General features: G+C 42.5%; 1 protein-coding gene across 1 annotated transcript in view; it reads right to left on the reverse strand.

Annotated features, from left to right (window-relative positions):
• Window positions 1–23,385, reverse strand: part of BRCA1 (BRCA1 DNA repair associated) — a 1,073,265-nt gene that overhangs the window by 522,346 nt on the left and 527,534 nt on the right. Inside the window, exon 11 of the mRNA XM_053699586.1 lies at window positions 15,150–15,261. Within this exon, the coding sequence (XP_053555561.1) occupies window positions 15,150–15,261 (112 nt within the window). The remainder of the gene's footprint in view (window positions 1–15,149; window positions 15,262–23,385) is intronic.

The raw sequence follows: 23,385 nt of genomic DNA on the forward strand, positions 1-23,385 counted from the left end.
AAACCATCCTGAAGAAACTGTAAAATTCTAGGAATTCTAAAAGAATGCCAAGTGAAGTTATGAGAAGAACACCATTAAATGTAGGTCTTCCAAACTCGATAATAAATCTTTCTAGAAACAGATTTACGAGCCTGCAGCATAGTTTTAATTACTTAGTCAGAGAAACCTCTATGACTAAGCGTTCAATTTCCATACCTTCAAATTTAATGATTTGAGATCCTGATGGAAAAACGGACCTTGAGATAGAAGGTCTGGTCTTAACAGAAGTGGCCAAGGTTGGCAACTGGACATCCGGACAAGATCAGCATACCAAAACCTGTGTGGCCATGCTGGAAACACCAACAGAACAAACGATTGCTCCATGATGATTTTGGAAATCACTCTTGGGAGAAGAACTAGAGACGGAAAAATATAGGCAGGTTGATAACTCCAAGGAATTGTCAATGCATCCACTGCCTCCGCCTGAGGATCCCTGGACCTGGACAGGTACCTGGGAAGTTTCTTGTTTAGATGAGATGCCATCAGATCTCTTTCTGGAAGCCCCCACATCTGAACAATTTGAAAAAACACATCTGGGTGAAGAGACCACTCTCCCAGATATAAAGTCTGACGAATGAGATAATCCACTTCCCAATTGTCTATACCTGGGATATGGACCGCAGAAATTAGACAGGAGCTGGATTCCGCCCAGGCAAGTATCAGAGATACTTCTTTCAAAGCTTGGGGACTGTGAGTCCCACCCTGATGATTGACATATGCCACAGTTGTGATATTGTCTGTCTGAAAACAAATGAACGGTTCACTTATCCAAACATCCTTGAAAAATTATAGTTTGCCCCCTACCAGCTGAGCTGGAATGAGGGCCGCACCTTTATGCGGACTTGGGGGCTGGTTTAGATTTCTTAAATAGCTTGGATTTATTCCAAATTGAGGAAGGCTTCCAATTGGAAACAGATTCCTTAGGGGAAGGATCAGGTTTAAAGAAGCTTTAAATTTACCCATAGATTTTTTATCCTGAGGTAAAAAAGCCCCCTTCCCCCCAGTAACAGTTGAAATTATAGAATCCAACTGAGAACCAAATCATTTATTACCTTGGAAAGAAAGAGATAGCAACGTCAATTTAGAAGTCATATTAGCATTCCAAGATTTAAGCCATAAAGCTCTTCTACCTAAAATAGCTAAAGACATATATCTAACATCAATTCTGATATCAAAAATGGCATCACAAACAAAATTATTAGCATGTTGAATTAACTTAACAATGCTATACATATTATGGTCTGATACTTGTTGCGCTAAAGTTTCCAACCAAAAATTTGAAGCAGCTGCAACATCAGCCAAAGAAATAGCAGGCCTAAGAAGATGACCTGAACATAAATAAGCCTTCCTTAGATAGGATTCAAGTTTCCTATCTAAAGGATCTTTAAAAGAAGTACTGTCTTCCATGGGAATAGTAGTACGCTTAGCAAGAGTAGAGATGGCCCCATCAACTTTGGGGATCTTTTCCCAAAACTCCAATCTATCAGTAGGCAAAGGATACAATTTTTTAAACCTTAAAGAAGGAGTAAAAGAAGTACCCAGTCTATTCCATTCCTTTGAAATCATATCTGAAATAGCACCAGGAACTAGAAAAACCTCTGGAATAACATGGTTTATAAACCGAATTTAAACGTTTACTAGTTTTAGTATCAAGAGGACTAGACTCCTCTATATCTAATGCAATCAACACTTCCTTCAATAAAGAACGAATATACTCCATTTTAAATAAATACGAAGATTTGTCAGTGTCAATATCTAAGGCAGGATCCTCTGAATCAGACAGATCCTCATCAGAGATAGATAAATCAGTATGTTGTCGTTCATTTGAAAATTCATGAACTGTATGAGAAGTTTTAAAAGACGTTTTACGTTTATTAGAAGGTGGAATGGCAGACAAAGCCTTCTGAATGGAATCAGAAATAAATTCTCTCAAATTGACAGGAATATCCTGAACATTAGATGTTGATGGACCAGCAACAGGTAATGCAACACTACTGATGGAAATATTCTCTGCATGTAAAAGTTTATCATGACAACTATTACAAATTACAGCCGGAGGAACAGTTACTACAAGTTTACAACAAATGCACTTAGTTTTGGTAGAACCGATATCAGGCAGCAGGATTCCAGTAGTAGATTCTGAAACAGGAAAAGATTGAGACATCTTGCAATATGTAAGAGAAAAAACAACATATAAAGCAAAATTATCTATTTCCTTATATGACAGTTTCAGGAATGGGAAAAAATGCAAACAGAATAGGCCTCTGACAAAGAAAAAAAGGACCAGAGGCAAAAAGAAATTAAGTCTTAAATAATGACAAACAGTTTGGTGCCAAGTATGACGCCCACAACTGAAAATATTTTTTGGCGCCAAAAATGTCCGCAACAAACATGAGCGACATAGATGACGCAACCTCGTGAAAAGACTCGGCGTCAACTAAGACGGCGGAAATTATGAATTTGCGTAAACAAACGTAATTCTCGCGCCAAAAAAGTATCGCGCCAAGAATGACGCAATAAATTATAGCATTTTGCGCTCACACGAGCCTAATACAGCCCGCAATTTAGAAAAAAGAATCAATTTGAAAACCTCAGGTAAAAAAAATAAAAAATTTTTAATGCATTTCCCAAATATGAATCTGACAGTCTGCAAAAAAGGAAATATACTGAAAAACCTGAATCATGGCAAATATAAGTATAAACATATATTTAGAACTTTATATACAAAGTGCCAAACCATAGCTGAGAGTGTCTTAAATAAATGAAACATACTTACCAAAAGACACTCATCCACATATAGCAGATAGTCAAACCAGTACTGAAACAAGAATCAGTAGAGGTAATGGTATATGAGTATATCATCGATCTGAAAAGGGAGGTAGGAGATGAATCTCTACGACCAATAACAGAGGACCTATGAAATAGATCCCCGTTAGGATGACCATTGTATTCAATAGGTGATACTCCCTTCACATCCCTCTGACATTCACTGTACTCTGAGATGAATCGGGCTTAAAAATGCAGAGAAGCGCATGTCAACGTAGAAATCTTAGCACAAACTTACTTCACCACCTCCATAGGAGGCAAAGTTTGTAAAACTGAATTGTGGGTGTGGTGAGGGGTGTATTTGTAGGCATTTTGAGGTTTGGGAAACTTTGCCCCTCCTGGTAGGATTGTATATCCCATACGTCACTAGCTCATTGACTCTTGCCAATTACATGAAATTAATCAGAGTTATCTCCGTCAAACCAGGTCCAAACAAGGTCTTTCCCTTGTAAGGAATCGCCAAAAGTTTAGACTTAGATGAGACATCCACAGACCAGGATTTTAACCATAACGCTCTGCGGGCCAATATAGGAAGCCTGAATCTTAGCTCCCAGCTTAATAACCTGAAGGGAAGCATCTGAAATAAAGACGTTGGTTAACTTCAAAGCCCTTATCCAATCCTGGATCTCTTAGAGGGAAGTGTCTGTCTGATAGAAACAGACAACACATCAAACCAGTATGCAGCCGCACTAGTGACGTTAACACTGTAGGTAGCCATTGTAATGGTGTGTTGGGTTAATAAACTATGCGCTGTGGGGGTAAAAGCTAGGGAGTCTCGAAGAAGTAATCTCACAAACTTCAAAGTGGGGGTAAAATCTGGATTGGATGAGACTCTTAAGCGCTTGTGCTTAATTACCCAATAAGGAAAGATAGTCTTACTATGTAGTTGGATTCAATGAGATCTATTTATTTTTAGAATTATAAATACATACAATAAAATTTAAAACAATAGAAATTGATTCTTAAAACAAATCTAACTGGTTGGCCAACCATACAGTGTGAATAAAATGTTATAATATGTTTTCCAATCCCTGTTACTTAGTGTGTTATACAAACATATCTGTATATTTGAATTTTTGAATTTTGGTTTAATTGCAGATATTTTTTATGGATTTGATATAGTGGACTTGTGAAGAAGTATGGTATCCACAAAGAATATTCGCAATATTAATTCTTAATTACCATATTTACCATATTCGTTTGTTTAAAGCTGAACATACATAATTAAAATAGCGTCAATGGTATCAACAATATAATTAAAATAGCGTCAATGGTATCAACAATAGTAACAAATAATAAAAGTGAAACAAAAATAAAGTGATACAGTAAAAATCGTATAAGTTATGAAAGATAAAGTCTTTCTGCCGTGATCGTTAGAGTAATTGTTAATTGCTTTTTGTTAAAAGCGCTGTTGTTAAGTCCTCCGTGGGGATAGTATGTGCGGGCGTGCTGCAACACGTTTTTATCTAATTGCTATATATATTGCGATTATAAGTCACTGTTAAGTAGTTTTGGTTATCTGTCCTTCACATTAACTTCCTTAGTTGGTGTAGGTATAATAAATCTTACCCGTTGTTTCTTTTGGGATACTTTGTTTCTGGTCTAGTTTCTTTTTGTACCCAATTCAATCTTTACTGTGATGAATGTGGATCGGAAGCCGGGATAGCCGCTGCCGGTGTTGTAGTGGTTTCAGTATGTCGAGTTGGTTTGTCTCTGCGATTACACACACTTGAAGAAGTAGATGCTGGGGTATTGTGGTAGTGTGCTTTAACCGTTAATCCTTTTGTCAGATGGCTGGGCTTTTTGCCTGGTTCAGGTTTTCAAAACCTCTTGAATTGTTGCGAATGTGTTCTGTTTAGATCCGTGTTGCAGCACGCCCGCACATACTATCCCCACGGAGGACTTAACAACAGCGCTTTTAACAAAAAGCAATTAACAATTACTCTAACGATCACGGCAGAAAGACTTTATCTTTCATAACTTATACGATTTTTACTGTATCACTTTATTTTTGTTTCACTTTTATTATTTGTTACTATTGTTGATACCATTGACGCTATTTTAATTATATTGTTGATACCATTGACGCTATTTTAATTATGTATGTTCAGCTTTAAACAAACGAATATGGTAAATATGGTAATTAAGAATTAATATTGCGAATATTCTTTGTGGATACCATACTTCTTCACAAGTCCACTATATCAAATCCATAAAAAATATCTGCAATTAAACCAAAATTCAAAAATTCAAATATACAGATATGTTTGTATAACACACTAAGTAACAGGGATTGGAAAACATATTATAACATTTTATTCACACTGTATGGTTGGCCAACCAGTTAGATTTGTTTTAAGAATCAATTTCTATTGTTTTAAATTTTATTGTATGTATTTATAATTCTAAAAATAAATAGATCTCATTGAATCCAACTACATAGTAAGACTATCTTTCCTTATTGGGTAATTAAGCACAAGCGCTTAAGAGTCTCATCCAATCCAGGTAGCCATTGTAAACCCTGGTGTACATACATTCTTTTAATCGACCCCTCTAACTTGTTATCCATAGGATCTTTAAAGAAAACAACTATCCTCTCGGGGAATAGTAGTCCTCTGACTAGCGTGGAAATTGTCCCTTCCACCTAGGGAACCTCAGCCAAGACTCCTTAATAGAGTCTGCTATAGGAAACATCCTTTTAAATTAGGAGATGTAGAAAAAGGGATACCCGATTTCTCCCATTCCTTAGCCATAATCTCTGTCACCCTTTCTGGTACAGGAAATACTTCCACAATGGAGGGCATGTCAAAATACTTGTTCAGTTTTACCGTACTTTTTAGGATTGACTACGCAGGTAGTGACGGAGTCATCCAGGGTAGCTAAAACCTCCTTAAGTAACAAACGGAGGTGTCCAAGCTTAAACCTGCAGGAAACATCATTATCCAAGAAAGGCATTACACTGACTGACTCTGAAGTTTCCCCCTCAGATACTACCGAAGTATCTTCCTCTACAGGCTTCTGGGAAGAAAAATTCAGAATAGCCACTACTGTATTAGCAACTTTTATTGATTGAAAATATTTCCTCTTGCGCTCTCCCTGCAGCATAGGAAAGGCAGACAATGCATTAGATTCCGCCGATGACATTAGAGAAGTGATTTCTTGCAAAGAAAGTCCAGGTGGAGTTTGAGAGGAAGCGCAGAGCACTACATGTGTGGGCAATTTGGGACACTTGAGGAGACAGTTGCTGCATTATTGAACATTGTCATTAGACTCCTGAACAGCATCCTCCTTGGCTCAGAAAAAAAGTCTATCCCTATAATTTAAAGTTCTCTCAATACATGAGGAACAGAAAGGGATTTTTGGTTCCACATTGGTATCAAAAACATAAAGAACAAGTGTAGTGCCTATTGGTCCATTCTGACTCACAATGGATGAATAATTCAAATAAACTTTAAAGCAAATAAAAATTAAAGCAGAAAAACGATACTGTCCCTTTAAATTTTAAAACTTAACTTTTTTATTCTTGGGTGCAGAAAAGGTTAATTAGGTACACAAAGACTGCAGAACCCCTCTAACACCTCAGCTTAACTTTGCTGAGGTGCTTATTAACCCTTCTGACACCAGTTACATCCTGTCAGTAAAAGATACGAAACACGGCTGTAGCGCTGTCCTGTCCTATATCATGTGTAAAAACTCTGGGGACTCTGCTCCTTTCCTTCCGATAACAGGAAGTTCAAGGAAAGCGGTTCGCAACGCAAATTGGCGGCACACATAACTCCGCCCATTGTGGGCGTTTCCAAAGGCAATCTCCCGGTCGCCATGTTTATTGCGAGCCACCGGGAGTTAAACATTCTGTCAAGCCTCTTGTTTAGTTTTACCGCTTTATAACCCTTCCGTAACTGCTAGGCAGCTGCTTACTCAGTGCTATATGAGAACAGTGAACCACCTCATACAGAACCAAACTAGTGATTTGAGCCACAGTGAGCAGTGAAAAAAACAAAATTTATGCTTACCTGATAAATTTATTTCTCTTGTGATGTATCCAGTCCACGGATTCATCCATTACTTGTGGGATATTCTCCTTCTTAACAGGAAGCTGCAAGAGGACCACCCACAGCAGAGCTGTCTATATAGCTACTCCCCTAACTGCCACCTCCAGTCATTCGACCGAAGAGAAGCAAGAGAAAGGAGAAACTATAGGGTGCAGTGGTGACTGTAGTTTAAAAATAAAAAACACCTGCCTTAAAATGACAGGGCGGGCCGTGGACTGGATACACCACAAGAGAAATAAATTTATCAGGTAAGCATAAATTTTGTTTTCTCTTGTAAGGTGTATCCAGTTCACGGATTCATCCATTACTTGTGGGATATCAATACCAAAGCTATAGGACACGGATGAAGGGAGGGAAAAGGCAGGCGCTTAAACGGAAGGCACCACTGCCTATGAAGCGAAGACCAAGTCGCCGCATTACAAATCTGTTCAACAGAAGCCTCATTTTTAAAAGCCCATGTGGAAGCCAACGCTCTAGTGGAATGAGCTGTAATTCTCTCAGGAGGCTGCTGGCCAGCAGTCTCATAAGATAAGCGGATTATACTTCTTAACCAAAAAGAAAGAGAAGTCGCTGAAGCCTTTTGGCCTTTCCTCTGTCCAGAGTAGACAACAAACAATGCAGATGTTTGACGAAAATCCTTAGTAGCTTGTAAATAAAACTTTAAAGCACGAACCACGTCAAGATTGTGTAAAAGACGTTCTTTCTTTGAAGAAGGATTAGGACACAGTGACGGAACAATAATCTCCTGATTGATATTCTTATTAGATACCACCTTAGGAAGAAACCCAGGTTTGGTACACAAAACTACCTTATCTGCATGGAAGATCAGATAAGGGGAATCACACTGCAAGGCAGATAACTTTGAAACTCTTCGAGCCGAAGAGATAGCTACCAGAAACAGAACTTTCCAAGATAAAAGCTTGATATCTAAGGAATGCAGAGGTTCAAACGGAACCCCTTGAAGAACTTTAAGAACTAAATTTAAACTCCATGGCGGAGCAACAGGTTTAAACACAGGCTTGATTCTAACTAAAGCCTGACAAAACGCCTGAACGTCTGGAACATCCGCCAGACGCTTGTGCAAAAGCATAGACAGAGCAGAAATCTGTCCCTTTAAGGAACAAGCTCACAAACCCTTCTCCAATCCTTCTTGGAGAAAAGATAATATCCTGGGAATCCTGACTTTACTCCATGAGTAACCCTTGGATTCACACCAATGAAGATATTTACAACATATCTTATGATAGATTTTCCTGGTGACAGGCTTTCGAGCCTGAATTAAGGTATCAATGACCGACTCAGAGAAACCACGTTTTGATAAAATAAAGCGTTCAATCTCCAAGCAGTCAGACGCAGAGAAATTAGATTTGGATGGTTGAAAGACCCTGAAATAGAAGGTCCTGCCTCAGCGGTAGAGTCCATGGTGGAAGGGATGACATGTCTACCAGATCTGCATACCAAGTCCTGCGTGGCCACGCAGGTACTATCAAAATCACCGAAGCTCTCTCCTGCTTGATCTTGGCAATCAGACGAGGGAGCAGAGGAAACGGTGGAAACACATAAGCCAGGTTGAAAGACCAAGGCACTGCTAGAGAATCTATCAGCGCTGCCTTGGGATCCCTGGACCTGGATCCGTAACAAGGAAGCTTGGCGTTCTGACGAGACGCCATCAGATCCAGTTCTGGTTTGCCCCAAAGTTGAATCAACTGTGCAAACACCTCCGGATGGAGTTCCCACTCCCCCGGATGAAAAGTCTGTCGACTTAGAAAATCCGCCTCCCAGTTCTCTACTCCTGGGATATGGATAGCTGAGAGATGGCAAGAGTGAACCTCTGCCCATAGAATTATTTTTGAAACCTCCAACATTGCTAGGGAACTCCTTGTTCCCCCTTGATGGTTGATGTAGGCTACAGTCCTGATATTGTCCGACTGAAATCTGATGAACCTGACCGCAGCTAGCTAAGGCCAAGCCTGAAGAGCATTGAATATTGCGCTTAGTTCCAGAATGTTTATCGGAAGGAGTGTCTCCTCCTAAGTCCACAAGCCCTGATCTTTCAGGGAGTTCCAGACTGCACCCCAGCCCAGAAGGCTGGCATCTGTCGTTATTATTGTCCAATCTGGCCTGCGGAAGGTTATACCCTTGGACAGATGGACCCGAGATAGCCACCAGAGAAGAGAATCCCTGATCTCTTGATCCATAGAGGGGACAAATCTGTGTAATCCCCATTCCACTGACTGAGCATGCAGAGTTGCAGCGGTCTGAGATGTAGGCGGGCAAACGGCACTATGTCCATTGCCGCTACCATTAAGCCGATTACTTCCATACACTGAGCCACTGAAGGGCGAGAAGTAGAATAAAGAACACAGCAGGAATTTAGAAGTTTTGACAACCTGGCCTCTGTCAGGTAAATCTTCATTTCTACAGAATCTATCAGAGTTCCTAGGAGGGAAACTCTTGTGAGAGGGGATAGAGAACTCTTTTCTTCGTTCACTTTCCACCCATGCGACCTCAGGAATGCCAGAACAATGTCTGTATGGGACCTGGCGATTTGAAAATCCGACGCCTGTATTAGAATGTCGTCTAGGTAAGGGGCTACTGCTATACCCTTAGGACCGCTAGGAGTGACCCCAGAACCTTCGTAAAGATTCTTGGTGCCGTAGCTAACCCAAAGGGAAGAGCCACAAACTGGTAATGCCTGTCTAGGATGGCGAACCTGAGAAACCGATGATGATCTCTGTGTATCGGAATGTGCAGATAAGCATCCTTTAAGTCCACGGTAGTCATATATTGACCCTCCTGGATCATAGGTAGGATGGTTCGAATAGTCTCCATCTTGAAGGATGGGACCCTGAGAAATTTGTTTAGGATCTTGAGATCTAAGATTGGTCTGAAGGTTCCCTCTTTCTTGGGAACCACAAACAGATTTGAATAGAAGCCTTGCCCCTGTTCCTCCTTTGGAACTGGGTGGATCACTCCCATAACTAGGAGGTCTTGAACACAATGTAAGAATGCCTCTCTTTATCTGGTGATGAAATCTTCCTTTTGGGAAGAAGCTTTGAAGTCCAGAAGATATCCCTGGGACACGATAACCAACGCCCAGGGATCCTGGACATCTCTTGCCCAAGCCTGGGCGAAGAGAGAAAGTCTGCCCCCTACTAGATCCGTTACCGGATCGGGGGCTGATCTTTCATGCTGTCTTAGAGGCAGCAGCAGGTTTTTTGGCCTGCTTTCCTTTGTTCCAAGCCTGGTTAGGTCTCCAGACCGGCTTGGACTGGGCAAAATTTCCCTCTTGTTTTGTATAAGAGGAAGTTGAAGCTGCTCCACTCTTGAAGTTTCGAAAGGTACGAAAATTAGGCTGTTTGGTCCTTAATTTGTTGGACCTATCCTGAGGAAGGGTGTGACCTTTTCCTCAAGTAATATCAGAAATGATCTCCTTCAGTCCAGGCCCGAATAGGGTCTGCCCCTTGAAGGGAATGTTAAGAAGCTTAGACTTTGAAGTAACGTCAGCTGACCAGGATTTAAGCCATAGCGCCCTACGCGCCTGAATAGCAAAACCTGAGTTCTAAACCATTAGTTTGGTTACATAAACAACGGCGTCAGAAACAAATGAATTGGCTAGCTTAAGAGCTTTAAGCTTGCCAAGGATATCATCCAATGGGGTTTCTACCTGTAGAGCCTCTTCTAGAGACTCAAACCAGAAGGCTGCAGAAGCAGTGACAGGGGCAATGCATGCAAGGGGCTGAAGAATAAAACCTTGTTGAATAAAATTTTTCTTAAGGTAACCCTCTAATTTTTTGTCCATTGGATCTAGAAAAGCACAACTGTCCTCGACAGGGATAGTTGTACGCTTCGCTAGAGTAGAGACTGCTCCCTCCACCTTAGGGACCGTTTGCCACAAGTCCCGTGTAGCGGCATCTATGGGAAACATCTTTTTAAAAACAGGAGGGGGGAGAGAACGGTACACCTGGTCTATCCCATTCCTTAGTAATAATTTCTGAAAACCTCTTAGGTATTGGAAAAACATCAGTGTAAACAGGCACTGCGTAGTATTTATCCAATTTACACAATTTCTCTGGGACTACAATGGCGTCACAGTCATCCAGAGTTGCTAAAACCTCCCTGAGCAACATGCGGAGGTGTTCAAGCTTAAATTTAAATGTAGACATATCAGAATCAGGTTGAAGTGTCTTCCCTGAGTCAGAAAAATTACCCACAGATAGAAGCTCTCCTTCTTCGGCTTCTACACATTGTGAGGGTATATCGGACATAGCTACTAAAGCGTCAGAGAGCTCTGAATTTGTTCTAGCCACAGAGCTGTCTTGCTTTCCTTGTAACCCTGGCAGTTTGGACAATACCTCTGTAAGGGTATGATTCATAACTGCCGCCATGTCTTGTAAAGTATACTCAATGGGCGCGCTAGATGTACTTGGCGCCCCTTGAGCGGGAGTTATAGGCTGGGGAGAGTTAGTCGGCATAACTTCCCCCTTGTCAATTTTCTCTGGTGATAAATCTTTTAAAGCCAGAATACGGTCTTTATAACTTATAGTAAGATCAGTGCATTTGGTACACAGTCTAAGAGGGGGTTCCACAATGGCTTCTTAACATTAATGAACAAGGAGTTTCCTCTATGTCAGACATGTTTAACAGACTAGTAATGAGACCAGCAAGCTTTGAAAACACTTTAATTAATGTGAAAAAGCAGAATATAAAAAACGGTACTGACCCTTTAAGGGAAAAAAACAAACACAAAAACTACAAAACAGTGAAAAAAGCAGTTAACTATGAAATTTTTACAGTGTATATAATAGACTAAAATAGCATTGCACCCACTTGCAAATGGATGATTAACCCCTCAGGTTCAAAAACGAAGCAAAAAACTGTAAAAACCGTTAAAACAGTCACAAGCAAACTGCCACAGCTCTACTGTGGCTCCTACCTTCCCATAAAACAACTTTTGTAGGCACAAAAACCCTTTACAGAGGCCCAATATGTCAGGGGACTCCTTCAGGGAAGCTGGATGTCTCAGAATGTAAAAACAACTGCGCAATTAGAGCGCGAAAATAGGCCCCTCCCACCATGCATTCAAAGTCAGAGGGCCTTAAAAAACTATTCCTAGGAGTAAAATAACAGCCATGTGGAAAACTAGGCCCCAAACAAAGATTTATCACCTCAGTAAAAAACGTTCTTTATATATATGCAAACGTTTTACATACTAAGCCATAATAGAAAGTAATATGAAAATGACCCTTTACTGCAAGCATGATGCCAGTCGTTTATTAAATCACTGCAATCAGGCTTACCTTAACTGTATCAGGCACTGTTATTTTATTTTCTAGTTCTTATCATCCTCTAGAAATAATATACTGAACATACATCAGGGCAGTTAATTCTGCAGGCCGTTCTCCCAGCTGAAGTTTCCTCATACTCTTCAGTTATGTGTGAGAACAGCAGTGGACCTTAGTTACAACCTGCTAAGATCATCAAAAACCTCAGGCAAATTCTTCTTCTAATTTCTGCCTGAGGTAAAAAAAAAACAGTACAACGCCGGCACCGTTTAAAAATAACAAACTTTTGATTGAAGATAAACTACACTAATTCACCACATCTCTCTAGCTACTTCCCTTGTCGAGAGCTGCAAGAGAATGACTGGGGGTGGCAGTTAGGGGAGGAGCTATATAGACAGCTCTGCTGTGGGTGATCCTCTTGCAGCTTCCTGTTGGGAAGGAGAATATCCCACAAGTAATGGATGAATCCGTGGACTGGATACACCTTACAAGAGAAAAACCCACCTCATCTTGAGTCTATCTCCTCAGCCCCAGTGCCTGGCTAAAAAGTGCTGTCATATAATCCCCTCATTTTATCTATAGGAGGCTCTATGTCCCAGGTTAAATAAAGTGCTCCACTTCCTCTGTGATCTTTTATTTCCCAGACCCAGAATAAAAAGTCATCACTTACATCATTATGTCCCACAAGTTCCCATTGCTCTAAAGCCACCACTGCTCTACTGAAGAGACTGATATGGACTACAGCTAAACCCCAGAACAAAGTAGCACAATCTTGTATTACTTAAAAAGTAATAAACTCTTGATTGAAGAATCTTTTACTAACACCTAACTTTACCACTTCCTTGCTCTAACGTAGGCAAAGAGAATGATGGTGTGGGATAGAAGGAAGGTGATATTTAACAGCTTTGCTGTGGTGCTCTTTGCCGCCTCCTGCTGGGCAGGAGTGGTATTCCCAACAGTAATTGATGATGATCCGTGGACTCATCGTTTTATTAGAAACAAAATTATATTATAGGGGGCACCCTTACTATAACGATGGTGTTATTAGAAAGAAAAATTACAACCGCCTCATAAATAAAAACACGGGCGGGAGCTGTGGACTCTTCACTTCAGAAGAAAATGAAATGATCAGGTAAGCATAATTTATGGTTTTCTTTTTAAAAGGGAAGAGTCCACAGCTGCATTCATTAGTTTTGGGAAAAAAATACCCAAGCTAGAGGACACTGAATGCAAACAACGGGTGGGTACAAAATGCGGCCCCTTCGAAAGGTATCACAGACTGATTACTCGACACCCCAAAAAAAAAAAAAAAAATAGAGACGACACGGGTGAAAACCTGAAGCCCAGTTAACTGCACATTAGCTACACTGCCGGCAAAGCCGAACTAAACCACTCAGTCCAGGAGTCCATCAAGTCCAAACAACCTCCGAGGAGTCAGCCCCATGGATAACGACTCCCATGATGGTACCAGGCCAACACAAGGACCGCTGTCTGCCCCCAAAAAAGGAGAACAGTTTCTCATGAAAAATCCAAAGGATAATTCCATTTTGCAGAACATAGAACAACCCATGGTTGTCGTACAATAGCAAAGCCCAGGGAGACGAGCTCCCTAGAAAGACAAGGACCGAAGAAAAGAGATCCATACACACATTCCAAAAAAGGACTTGAGGAACACCCTCATATCCCTGACCCTGTACCATACCCAAAGGTACTACAGGAAAACCATGAGTTACGCGTTGCCTCATATTAGATCTAGATCTGCAAGCTAGACAGCAGAAATAGGATATCTATCCCAGCAGCTAGTAAAGAGTTCTCCAAAAAGAACACCAACCTACTGATCAGGAACTCCCAATGACCAGCTTCCAGGTAGAAAGCTGACTCACCGTTGCTAAACCCAAACACCAAAAGGCGTTTCAAGCTTGCTAACACCCAAAGTGCAATTAGCCGTGGCTAGTTACACCCTGAAACTGCAATAGCTGTAGCTGGATTCAACTGCAAACCTTCCAAGGGTACACAGCCCTCCGAATATTGGGCTCCAAGGAGCGTCCCCTCCCTGCACTGAACACCAGTGGAAAGGAGGAGGACATCCAATACCTCCCACAAAGGAGAAAACCGACTCTAAAGAAAACGGTCAACCCTGCATAGAGTAACCGACCCCCAATCTTCCCTCTAGGATAATGGTCCCAGCCCAAAGGCTAATCACAACCAAAGACAAGAGTCCCAGACTTCTGGAAGAGAAGGAGGGGTCAACGTAAGAACAAAGCCCCCGGTTAGACTGCTGACCATTACTACAAACGGTATGCTACAATGAGTCAGGATAGATTTGTGCTCGGGTACAAAAACCCCTGTACGGCTGTCTTTTCTATCAACAAGGAACACTTCCCAAGTGAAGAAGACCCTCAGCATCCATATATCAGAATCCAACATATAGCAGGAGGCCCATAGGGATCAAACCCTCAGCCTCCCGCTACAGGGGGGGGGTTAAAAACATAAGCACCATAGTTATAAGCATTTTATTTAAAACTTGCTGCATAATATGTTTTATATTCATAGACTGGGAAATTAAATATATTTATACCCTCACTGAGAAATAACTGTTTTCAGACACTGCAGCTCACACGCTGCAGGCAGAAATGCGAGTCCTCTAAGTACTGTATATGTATAGACAATATGGTGTGTGTGCGTGTGTCACATGACTATATCAGAATTGTTCTCCCGATTACCTTTGTTGAATGTGCAGCAAGGCACTACTGGCATAATTCATAGTAGGGCATTGCTGCTCCTGATCCTACCTAGGTATCCTTTTCAACAAAGGATACGAAGCAAATTATTAAGTATAGTAAATATGTAAGCTGATTAAAAGTGCATGCTTTATCGAAACCATGAAAGTTTAATTTTGATTTTACTGTCCCTTCAAGATTACAGTAACACAAGCAAGGGGTTTTACCTATTAGCACACTGCAAGTCACTATCAGTATTCTGCTGTTCTGCTTGACATGATCCATTCAGAATTGTCTGCTCTTCCTTCTCAGTGATCAGGCTGGGGACAACCGCAATAACTAGAAGAGACATTTTTTTTATAATCAATAAAAAAATTCTTTAAAGAGACATTATACAATAGATTTTTATTTGCATAGATGTTTTGTAGCTGATCCATTTATATAGCCCATACAGAGGTTTTTTGTTTTTTTTTGTTTTTTTTGAAATGTATAGTTTTGCTTATTTTTAAATAACATTGCACTGATTTTCAGACTCCTAACAAAGCCTTAAAGTTTTAGGAGTATACTGAAGTATACCTACTCCAGATTGCTCCTGTTTGTGTAAAGGGTCTTTTCATATGCAGGGGAAGGAGGGAAGGGAGAGTATTTGTTTTCACTGGGTGTCCCAGTCAACCTAATCAAAAGTGCTAAAAGCTTTTAAGTAAGTTTTTAAAAAGGTTTTATACTGGATTTTTAGATCAGTATCTGTGCATATTCTTCTTTATAGTAGTGTCTATTACATGCAGTTATATGAAAATTGGTTTATATTGTCCCTTTAAGTTCAGGTGACAATTTAACATATATAAGAAATTTTAAACATATCTATATGCCACAGTATGCCACTAAACAAGTTTAAATTAAAAGAGACAGATAGTTCAGGGAAGTAAACATATTTCCTTAAACCTATCTTCACTATTTTTTCTAAAAGCACTAGTCTAAAAAAACAAAACAAGGTATACTTATCTGATAAATACATTTATTTCACGGTGGTGAGAGTCCACATACTTCTGGGAATTACTCTTCTCTGCCACTATGAGGAGGCAAAGATTCCCAAACCCAAAGGAAAAGAAATAAAAGCAATAGGAGCAGGGGAAAAAAACATAATTTATGCTTACCTGATAAATTCCTTTCTTCTGTTGTGTGATCAGTCCACGGGTCATCATTACTTCTGGGATATAACTCCTCCCCAACAGGAAATGCAAGAGGATTCACCCAGCAGAGCTGCATATAGCTCCTCCCCTCTACGTCACTCCCAGTCATTCGACCAAGAATCAACGAGAAAGGAGAAACCAAGGGTGAAGTGGTGACTGGAGTATAATTTAAAAGATATTTACCTGCCTTAAAAAACAGGGCGGGCCGTGGACTGATCACACAACAGAAGAAAGGAATTTATCAGGTAAGCATAAATTATGTTTTCTTCTGTTATGTGTGATCAGTCCACGGGTCATCATTACTTCTGGGATACCAATACCAAAGCAAAAGTACACGGATGACGGGAGGGATAGGCAGGCTCATTATACAGAAGGAACCACTGCCTGAAGAACCTTTCTCCCAAAAATAGCCTCCGAGGAAGCAAAAGTGTCAAATTTGTAAAATTTGGAAAAAGTATGAAGCGAAGACCAAGTTGCAGCCTTGCAAATCTGTTCAACAGAGGCCTCATTCTTAAAGGCCCAAGTGGAAGCCACAGCTCTAGTAGAATGAGCTGTAATTCTTTCAGGAGGCTGCTGTCCAGCAGTCTCATAGGCTAAACGAATTATGCTACGAAGCCAGAAGGAGAGAGAGGTAGCCGAAGCCTTATGACCTCTCCTCTGACCAGAGTACACGACAAACAGGGAAGACGTTTGTCGAAAATCCTTAGTTGCCTGCAAGTAGAACTTGAGGGCACGAACTACATCCAGATTGTGTAGAAGACGTTCCTTCTTTGAAGAAGGATTCGGGCACAGGGAAGGCACCACGATCTCTTGATTGATGTTCCTGTTAGTGACTACCTTAGGTAAGAACCCAGGTTTTGTACGCAGAACTACCTTATCTGAATGAAAAATCAAATAAGGAGAATCACAATGTAAAGCTGATAACTCAGAGACTCTCCGAGCCGAAGAAATAGCCATTAAAAATAACACTTTCCAAGATAACAACTTTATATCAATGGAATGAAGGGGTTCAAACGGAACTCCTTGTAGAACGTTAAGAACAAGGTTTAAACTCCATGGCGGAGCAACAGTTTTAAACACAGGCTTGATCCTAGCTAAAGCCTGACAAAAGGCCTGGACGTCTGGGTTTTCTGACAGACGCCTGTGTAACAAGATGGACAGAGCTGAGATCTGTCCCCTTAATAGAAGTTACATCAGCTGACCAGGATTTTAGCCACAGCGCCCTACGTGCCTGAATGGCGAATCCTGAGTTCTTAGCCGTAAGTTTGGTTAAATGTACTACGGCCTCCGAAATGAATGAATTAGCTAGTTTAAGGACTCTAAGCCTGTCCGTAATGTCGTCCAGCGTAGCTGAACTAAGGTTCTCTTCCAGAGACTCAATCCAAAATGCTGCCGCAGCCGTAATCGGCGCGATGCATGCAAGGGGTTGCAATATAAAACCTTGTTGAACAAACATTTTCTTAAGGTAACCCTCTAATTTTTTATCCATTGGATCTGAAAAAGCACAGCTATCCTCCACCGGGATAGTGGTACGCTTAGCTAAAGTAGAAACTGCTCCCTCCACCTTAGGGACCGTTTGCCATAAGTCCCGTGTGGTGGCGTCTATTGGAAACATCTTTCTAAATATTGGAGGGGGTGAGAACGGCACACCGGGTCTATCCCACTCCTTAGTAACAATTTCAGTTAGTCTCTTAGGTATAGGAAAAACGTCAGTACTCGCCGGTACCGCAAAGTATTTATCCAACCTACACAATTTCTCTGGTATTGCAACAGTGTTACAATCATTAAGAGCCGCTAAAACCTCCCCTAGTAATACACGGAGGTTCTCCAATTTAAATTTAAAATTTGAAATATCTGAATCCAATCTGTTTGGATCAGAACCGTCACCCACAGAATGAAGCTCTCCGTCCTCATGCTCTGCAAGCTGTGACGCAGTATCAGACATGGCCCTAGTATTATCAGCGCACTCTGTTCTCACCCCAGAGTGATCACGCTTGCCTCTTAGTTCTGGTAATTTAGCCAAAACTTCAGTCATAACAGTAGCCATATCTTGTAATGTTATCTGTAATGGCCGCCCAGATGTACTAGGCGCCACAATATCACGCACCTCCCGGGCGGGAGATGCAGGTACTGACACGTGAGGCGAGTTAGTCGGCATAACTCTCCCCTCGCTGTTTGGTGAAATTTGTTCAATTTGTACAGATTGGCTTTTATTTAAAGTAGCATCAATACAGTTAGTACATAAATTTCTATTGGGCTCCACCTTGGCATTGGAACAAATGACACAGGTATCTTCTTCTGAATCAGACATGTTTAACACACTAGCAATAAACTTGCAACTTGGTTACAATCTTATTTAACAAAAACGTACTGTGCCTCAAAGAAGCACTAAACGATTAAATGACAGTTGAAATAATGAACTGAAAAACAGTTATAGCATCAATCCTTAAAAACAACACAACTTTTAGCAAAGGTTTGTTCCCCTTAGTAAAGTAACAATAATTAAATTTGAAACATAAAAATTACAGAGCAACGTCTTTTAATCACAGTCAATATATAAGTCTCACAGCTCTGCTGAGAGAATCTACCTCCCTCCAAAGAAGTTTGAAGACCCCTGAGTTCTGTTAGAGATGAACCGGATCATGCAGGAATACAAGAGTAACTGACTGGAAATTTTTGATGCGTAGCAAAGAGCGCCAAAAAACGGCCCCTCCCCCTCACACACAGCAGTGAGAGAGAAACGAAACTGTCACAATTTAAAAAAAGCAACTGCCAAGTGGAAAAATAATGCCCAAACATTTATTCACTCAGTACCTCAGAAAATGCAAACGATTCTACATTCCAGCAAAAACGTTTAACATAATAAATACCTATTCAAAGGTTTAATGTACTTTTAACAGAGTAATTCCAGTGAAATACCATCCCCAGAATACTGAAGTGTAGAGTATACATACATGTCATTATAACGGTATGGCAGGATTTTCTCATCAATTCCATTTAGAAAATAAAAACTGCTACATACCTCAATGCAGATTCATCTGCCCGCTGTCCCCTGATCTGAAGCTTTTACCTCCCTCAGATGGCCGAGAAACAGCAATATGATCTTAACTACTCCGGTTAAAATCATAGTAAAAACTCTGGTAGATTCTTCTTCAAACTCTGCCAGAGAGGCAATAACACGCTCCGGTGCTATTGTAAAATAACAAACTTTTGATTGAAGTTATAAAAACTAAGTATAATCACCATAGTCCTCTCACACATCCTATCTAGTCGTTGGGTGCAAGAGAATGACTGGGAGTGACGTAGAGGGGAGGAGCTATATGCAGCTCTGCTGGGTGAATCCTCTTGCATTTCCTGTTGGGGAGGAGTTATATCCCAGAAGTAATGATGACCCGTGGACTGATCACACATAACAGAAGAAAGATGTGCAAAAAGAAATAATCCATCACCAGAAAAATAACAGGGTAGCGTCTCATGGATTCTCACCACCATGAAATAAATGAAATTATTAGGTAAGCATAAGGTATGTTTTCTTTCATACAGGTGGTGAAAGTCCATTTTTTATTACCCTGGGAACTAATACATAAGCTGTGGAGTCCACAAGTAATGAGACAGAAGTATGGGATAATAAGAACATATTTCTTCATAGTGAATTTAAATCTACAACCAAAAACAAAACCCAAAGAAAAAAAAAACAGTATTACACTTCTTTTTTCTTTTTTAAAATAAGCAATTAAACTGACAGACAAAAACAATTTTAACCCGAGACAACTGCATGAAGGACTTTCCTACCAAAGGCTCCATCAGAAGAAGCAAAAACATAAAAAATGCAGAATTTAGTAAAAGTATGCAAAGAAGAGCAAGTAGCTGCCTTGTATATTTGCTCAACTGAAGCCTTCTTCTGTCTGTGGCTCAAAGAGAGACAAAGATAGAAGAAGGGGAGAGAGACACAGAAGAAGAGGAGAGACACAGAGGAAGGGAAGAGAGAGACACAGAGGAAGGGAAGAGAGAGACACAGAGGAAGGGGGGAGAGAGACACAGAGGAAGGGGGGAGAGAGACACAGAGGAAGGGGGGAGTGAGACACAGAGGAAGGGGGGAGAGAGACACAGAGGAAGGGGGGAGAGAGAGACAGAGGAAGGGGGGAGAGAGACAAAGAGGAAGGGGGGAGAGAGACACAGAGGAAGGGGGGAGAGAGACACAGAGGAAGGGGGGAGAGAGACACAGAGGAAGGGGGGAGTGAGACACAGAGGAAGGGGGGAGAGAGACACAGAGGAAGCGGGGAGAGAGACACAGAGGAAGGGGGGAGTGAGACACAGAGGAAGGGGGGAGAGAGACACAGAGGAAGGGGGGAGAGAGACACAGAGGAAGGGGGGAGAGAGACACAGAGGAAGGGGGGAGAGAGACACAGAGGAAGGGGGGAGAGAGACACAGAGGAAGGGGGGAGAGAGACACAGAGGAAGGGGGGAGAGAGACACAGAAGAAGGGGGGAGAGAGACACAGAGGAAGGGGAAAGAGAGACACAGAGGAAGGGGGGAGAGAAAGACACAGAGGAAGGGGGGAGAGAAAGACACAGAGGAAGGGGGGAGAGAAAGACACAGAGGAAGGGGGGAGAGAAAGACACAGAGGAAGGAGGGAGAGAAAGACACAGAGGAAGGGGGGAGAGAAAGACACAGAGGAAGGGGGGAAAGAAAGACACAGAGGAAGGGGAGAGAAAGAGGAGACACACACACAGAGGAAGTGGGTAGAGAGACATAGATACAGATAAAAGGGAGAGACAGACAGACAAAGGAAGAGGGGTGTGTGTGAGAGAGAGAGAGAGAGAGAGAGAGAGTGAGAGAGAGAGAGAGAGAGAGAGAGAGAGACAAAGACGCAGGAAGGGAAGAGATGGGGAGCCACAGGAGGGATGGGAAAGGAGCCACAAAGGGGAAGGGGGACAGGAGCCACAAAGGGGAAGGGGGGCAGGAGCCACAAAGGGGAAGGGGGACAGGAGCCACAAAGGGGAAGGGGGACCGGAGCCACAAAGGGGAAGGGGAACCGGAGCCACAAAGGGAAAGGGGGAACCGGAGCCACAAAGGGAAAGGGGAACCGGAGCCACAAAGGGAAAGGGGAACCGGAGCCACAAAGGGAAAGGGGAACCGGAGCCACAAAGGGAAAGGGGAACCGGAGCCACAAAGGGAAAGGGGAACCGGAGCCACAAAGGGAAAGGGGAACCGGAGCCACAAAGGGAAAGGGGAACCGGAGCCACAAAGGGAAAGGGGAACCGGAGCCACAAAGGGAAAGGGGAACCGGAGCCACAAAGGGAAAGGGGAACCGGAGCCACAAAGGGAAAGGGGAACCGGAGCCACAAAGGGAAAGGGGAACCGGAGCCACAAAGGGAAAGGGGAACCGGAGCCACAAAGGGAAAGGGGAACCGGAGCCACAAAGGGAAAGGGGAACCGGAGCCACAAAGGGAAAGGGGAACCGGAGCCACAAAGGGAAAGGGGAACCGGAGCCACAAAGGGGAACAGGAGCCACAAAGGGGAACAGGAGCCACAAAGGGGAACAGGAGCCACAAAGGGGAACAGGAGCCACAAAGGGGAAAAGGAGCCACAAAGGGGAAGGGGGAACAGGAGCCACAAAGGAGAAGGGGAAAGGAGCCACAAAGGGGAAGGGGGAAAGGAGCCACAAAGGGGAAGGGGGAAAGGAGCCACAAAGGGAAAGGGGGAAAGGAGCCACAAAGGGGAAGGGGGACAGGAGCCACAAAGGGGAAGGGGGACAGGAGCCACAAAGGGGGACAGGAGCCACAAAGGGAAAGGGGGACAGGAGCCACAAAGGGGGACAGGAGCCACAAAGGGGAAGGGGGGCAGGAGCCACAAAGGGGGACAGGAGCCACAAAGGGGAAGGGGGACAGGAGCCACAAAGGGGAAGTGGAGTCACAGAGGGGAGATTGGTGTCACAAAGGGGAGATTGGAGTTACGGAGGGGAGATTGGAGTCACAGAGGGGAGATTGGAGTCACAGAGGGGAGATTGGAGTCACAGAGGGGAGATTGGAGTCACAGAGGGGAGATTGGAGTCACAGAGGGGAGATTGGAGTCACAGAGGGGAGATTGGAGTCACAGAGGGGAGATTGGAGTCACAGAGGGGAGATTGGAGTCACAGAGGGGAGATTGGAGTCACAGAGGGGAGATTGGAGTCACAAAGGGGAGATTGGAGTCACAGAGGGGAGATTGGAGTCACAAAGGGGAGATTGGAGTCACAAAGGGGAGATTGGAGTCACAGAGGGGAGATTGGAGTCACAGAGGGGAGATTGGAGTCACAGAGGGGAGATTGGAGTCACAGAGGGGAGAATGGAGTCACAGAGGGGAGATTGGAGTCACAGAGGGGAGATTGGAGTCACAGAGGGGAGATTGGAGTCACAGAGGGGAGATTGGAGTTACGGAGGGGAAATTGGGGGCCTGTCACTCAGGCAGCTCAGGGGTTAACTGCCTGGGTTGCTGGGAACTGTGCAGCTGTCTGTCAGTGTTGAGGGCTGTGGAGTTTATAGAGGCTTAGGATGTGTAAACGGTCCAGTCTGAGAGTGTGGTCCATTCCTATGTTTTGCATTAACTCGGGAGATTACAAAAGCCTGTGTCGTCCTGGGAACATCCCAGTTGGTTTGTATGATAGTATGCATTGTGTGGCTGTTGGTTAGGGTCCCAGGAATGGGGAGACCTTGACATGGTCCTTGGCATAATCCTTTGGCGCTAAATGTAACTGACTTCCCCCTTTTTGCTTTTAAAAATCATTGAGAATCTGCTGGTGAGTACCAGGTTTTATATATATATATATATATATATATATATATATATATATATATATATATAGTAGCAAGTGGTGAAGGATCCAAATGGATGGGTTCCGTATCCAGCAAAAACTTCACACAGCAGGCACAGCAGGAATTTATAATCCGTTTAATGTGTAATTAACCAAACGTTTCAGCCCTCACATGGGCTTTTGTCAATGGTAAACATAAGCCAGGACAGACATAACACATACAGCTACCCTCCACCTTTAAATACCCACCTCCCTTTAGTCATAGCCAATCAGGACGCCCGAGTGGTACACACCCACAAGTAACGAGCAACTGCAAACAGCTGCAGAGACAAGATGCATCACATGGAAATGGGTCAGCCGGCTCCACCCCAAGCATGTCATGCATAGACAAATGAGAAAACGAGCAAAGCGCATCACTGAGTAATGCAAGCAAACACGTGAAATGTGGGCGGTACCACAAGCAGCGAATACTGACAGGGG

The sequence above is a fragment of the Bombina bombina genome, chromosome 1 (genome assembly GCF_027579735.1).
Source record: "Bombina bombina isolate aBomBom1 chromosome 1, aBomBom1.pri, whole genome shotgun sequence".
NCBI lineage: Eukaryota > Metazoa > Chordata > Amphibia > Anura > Bombinatoridae > Bombina > Bombina bombina.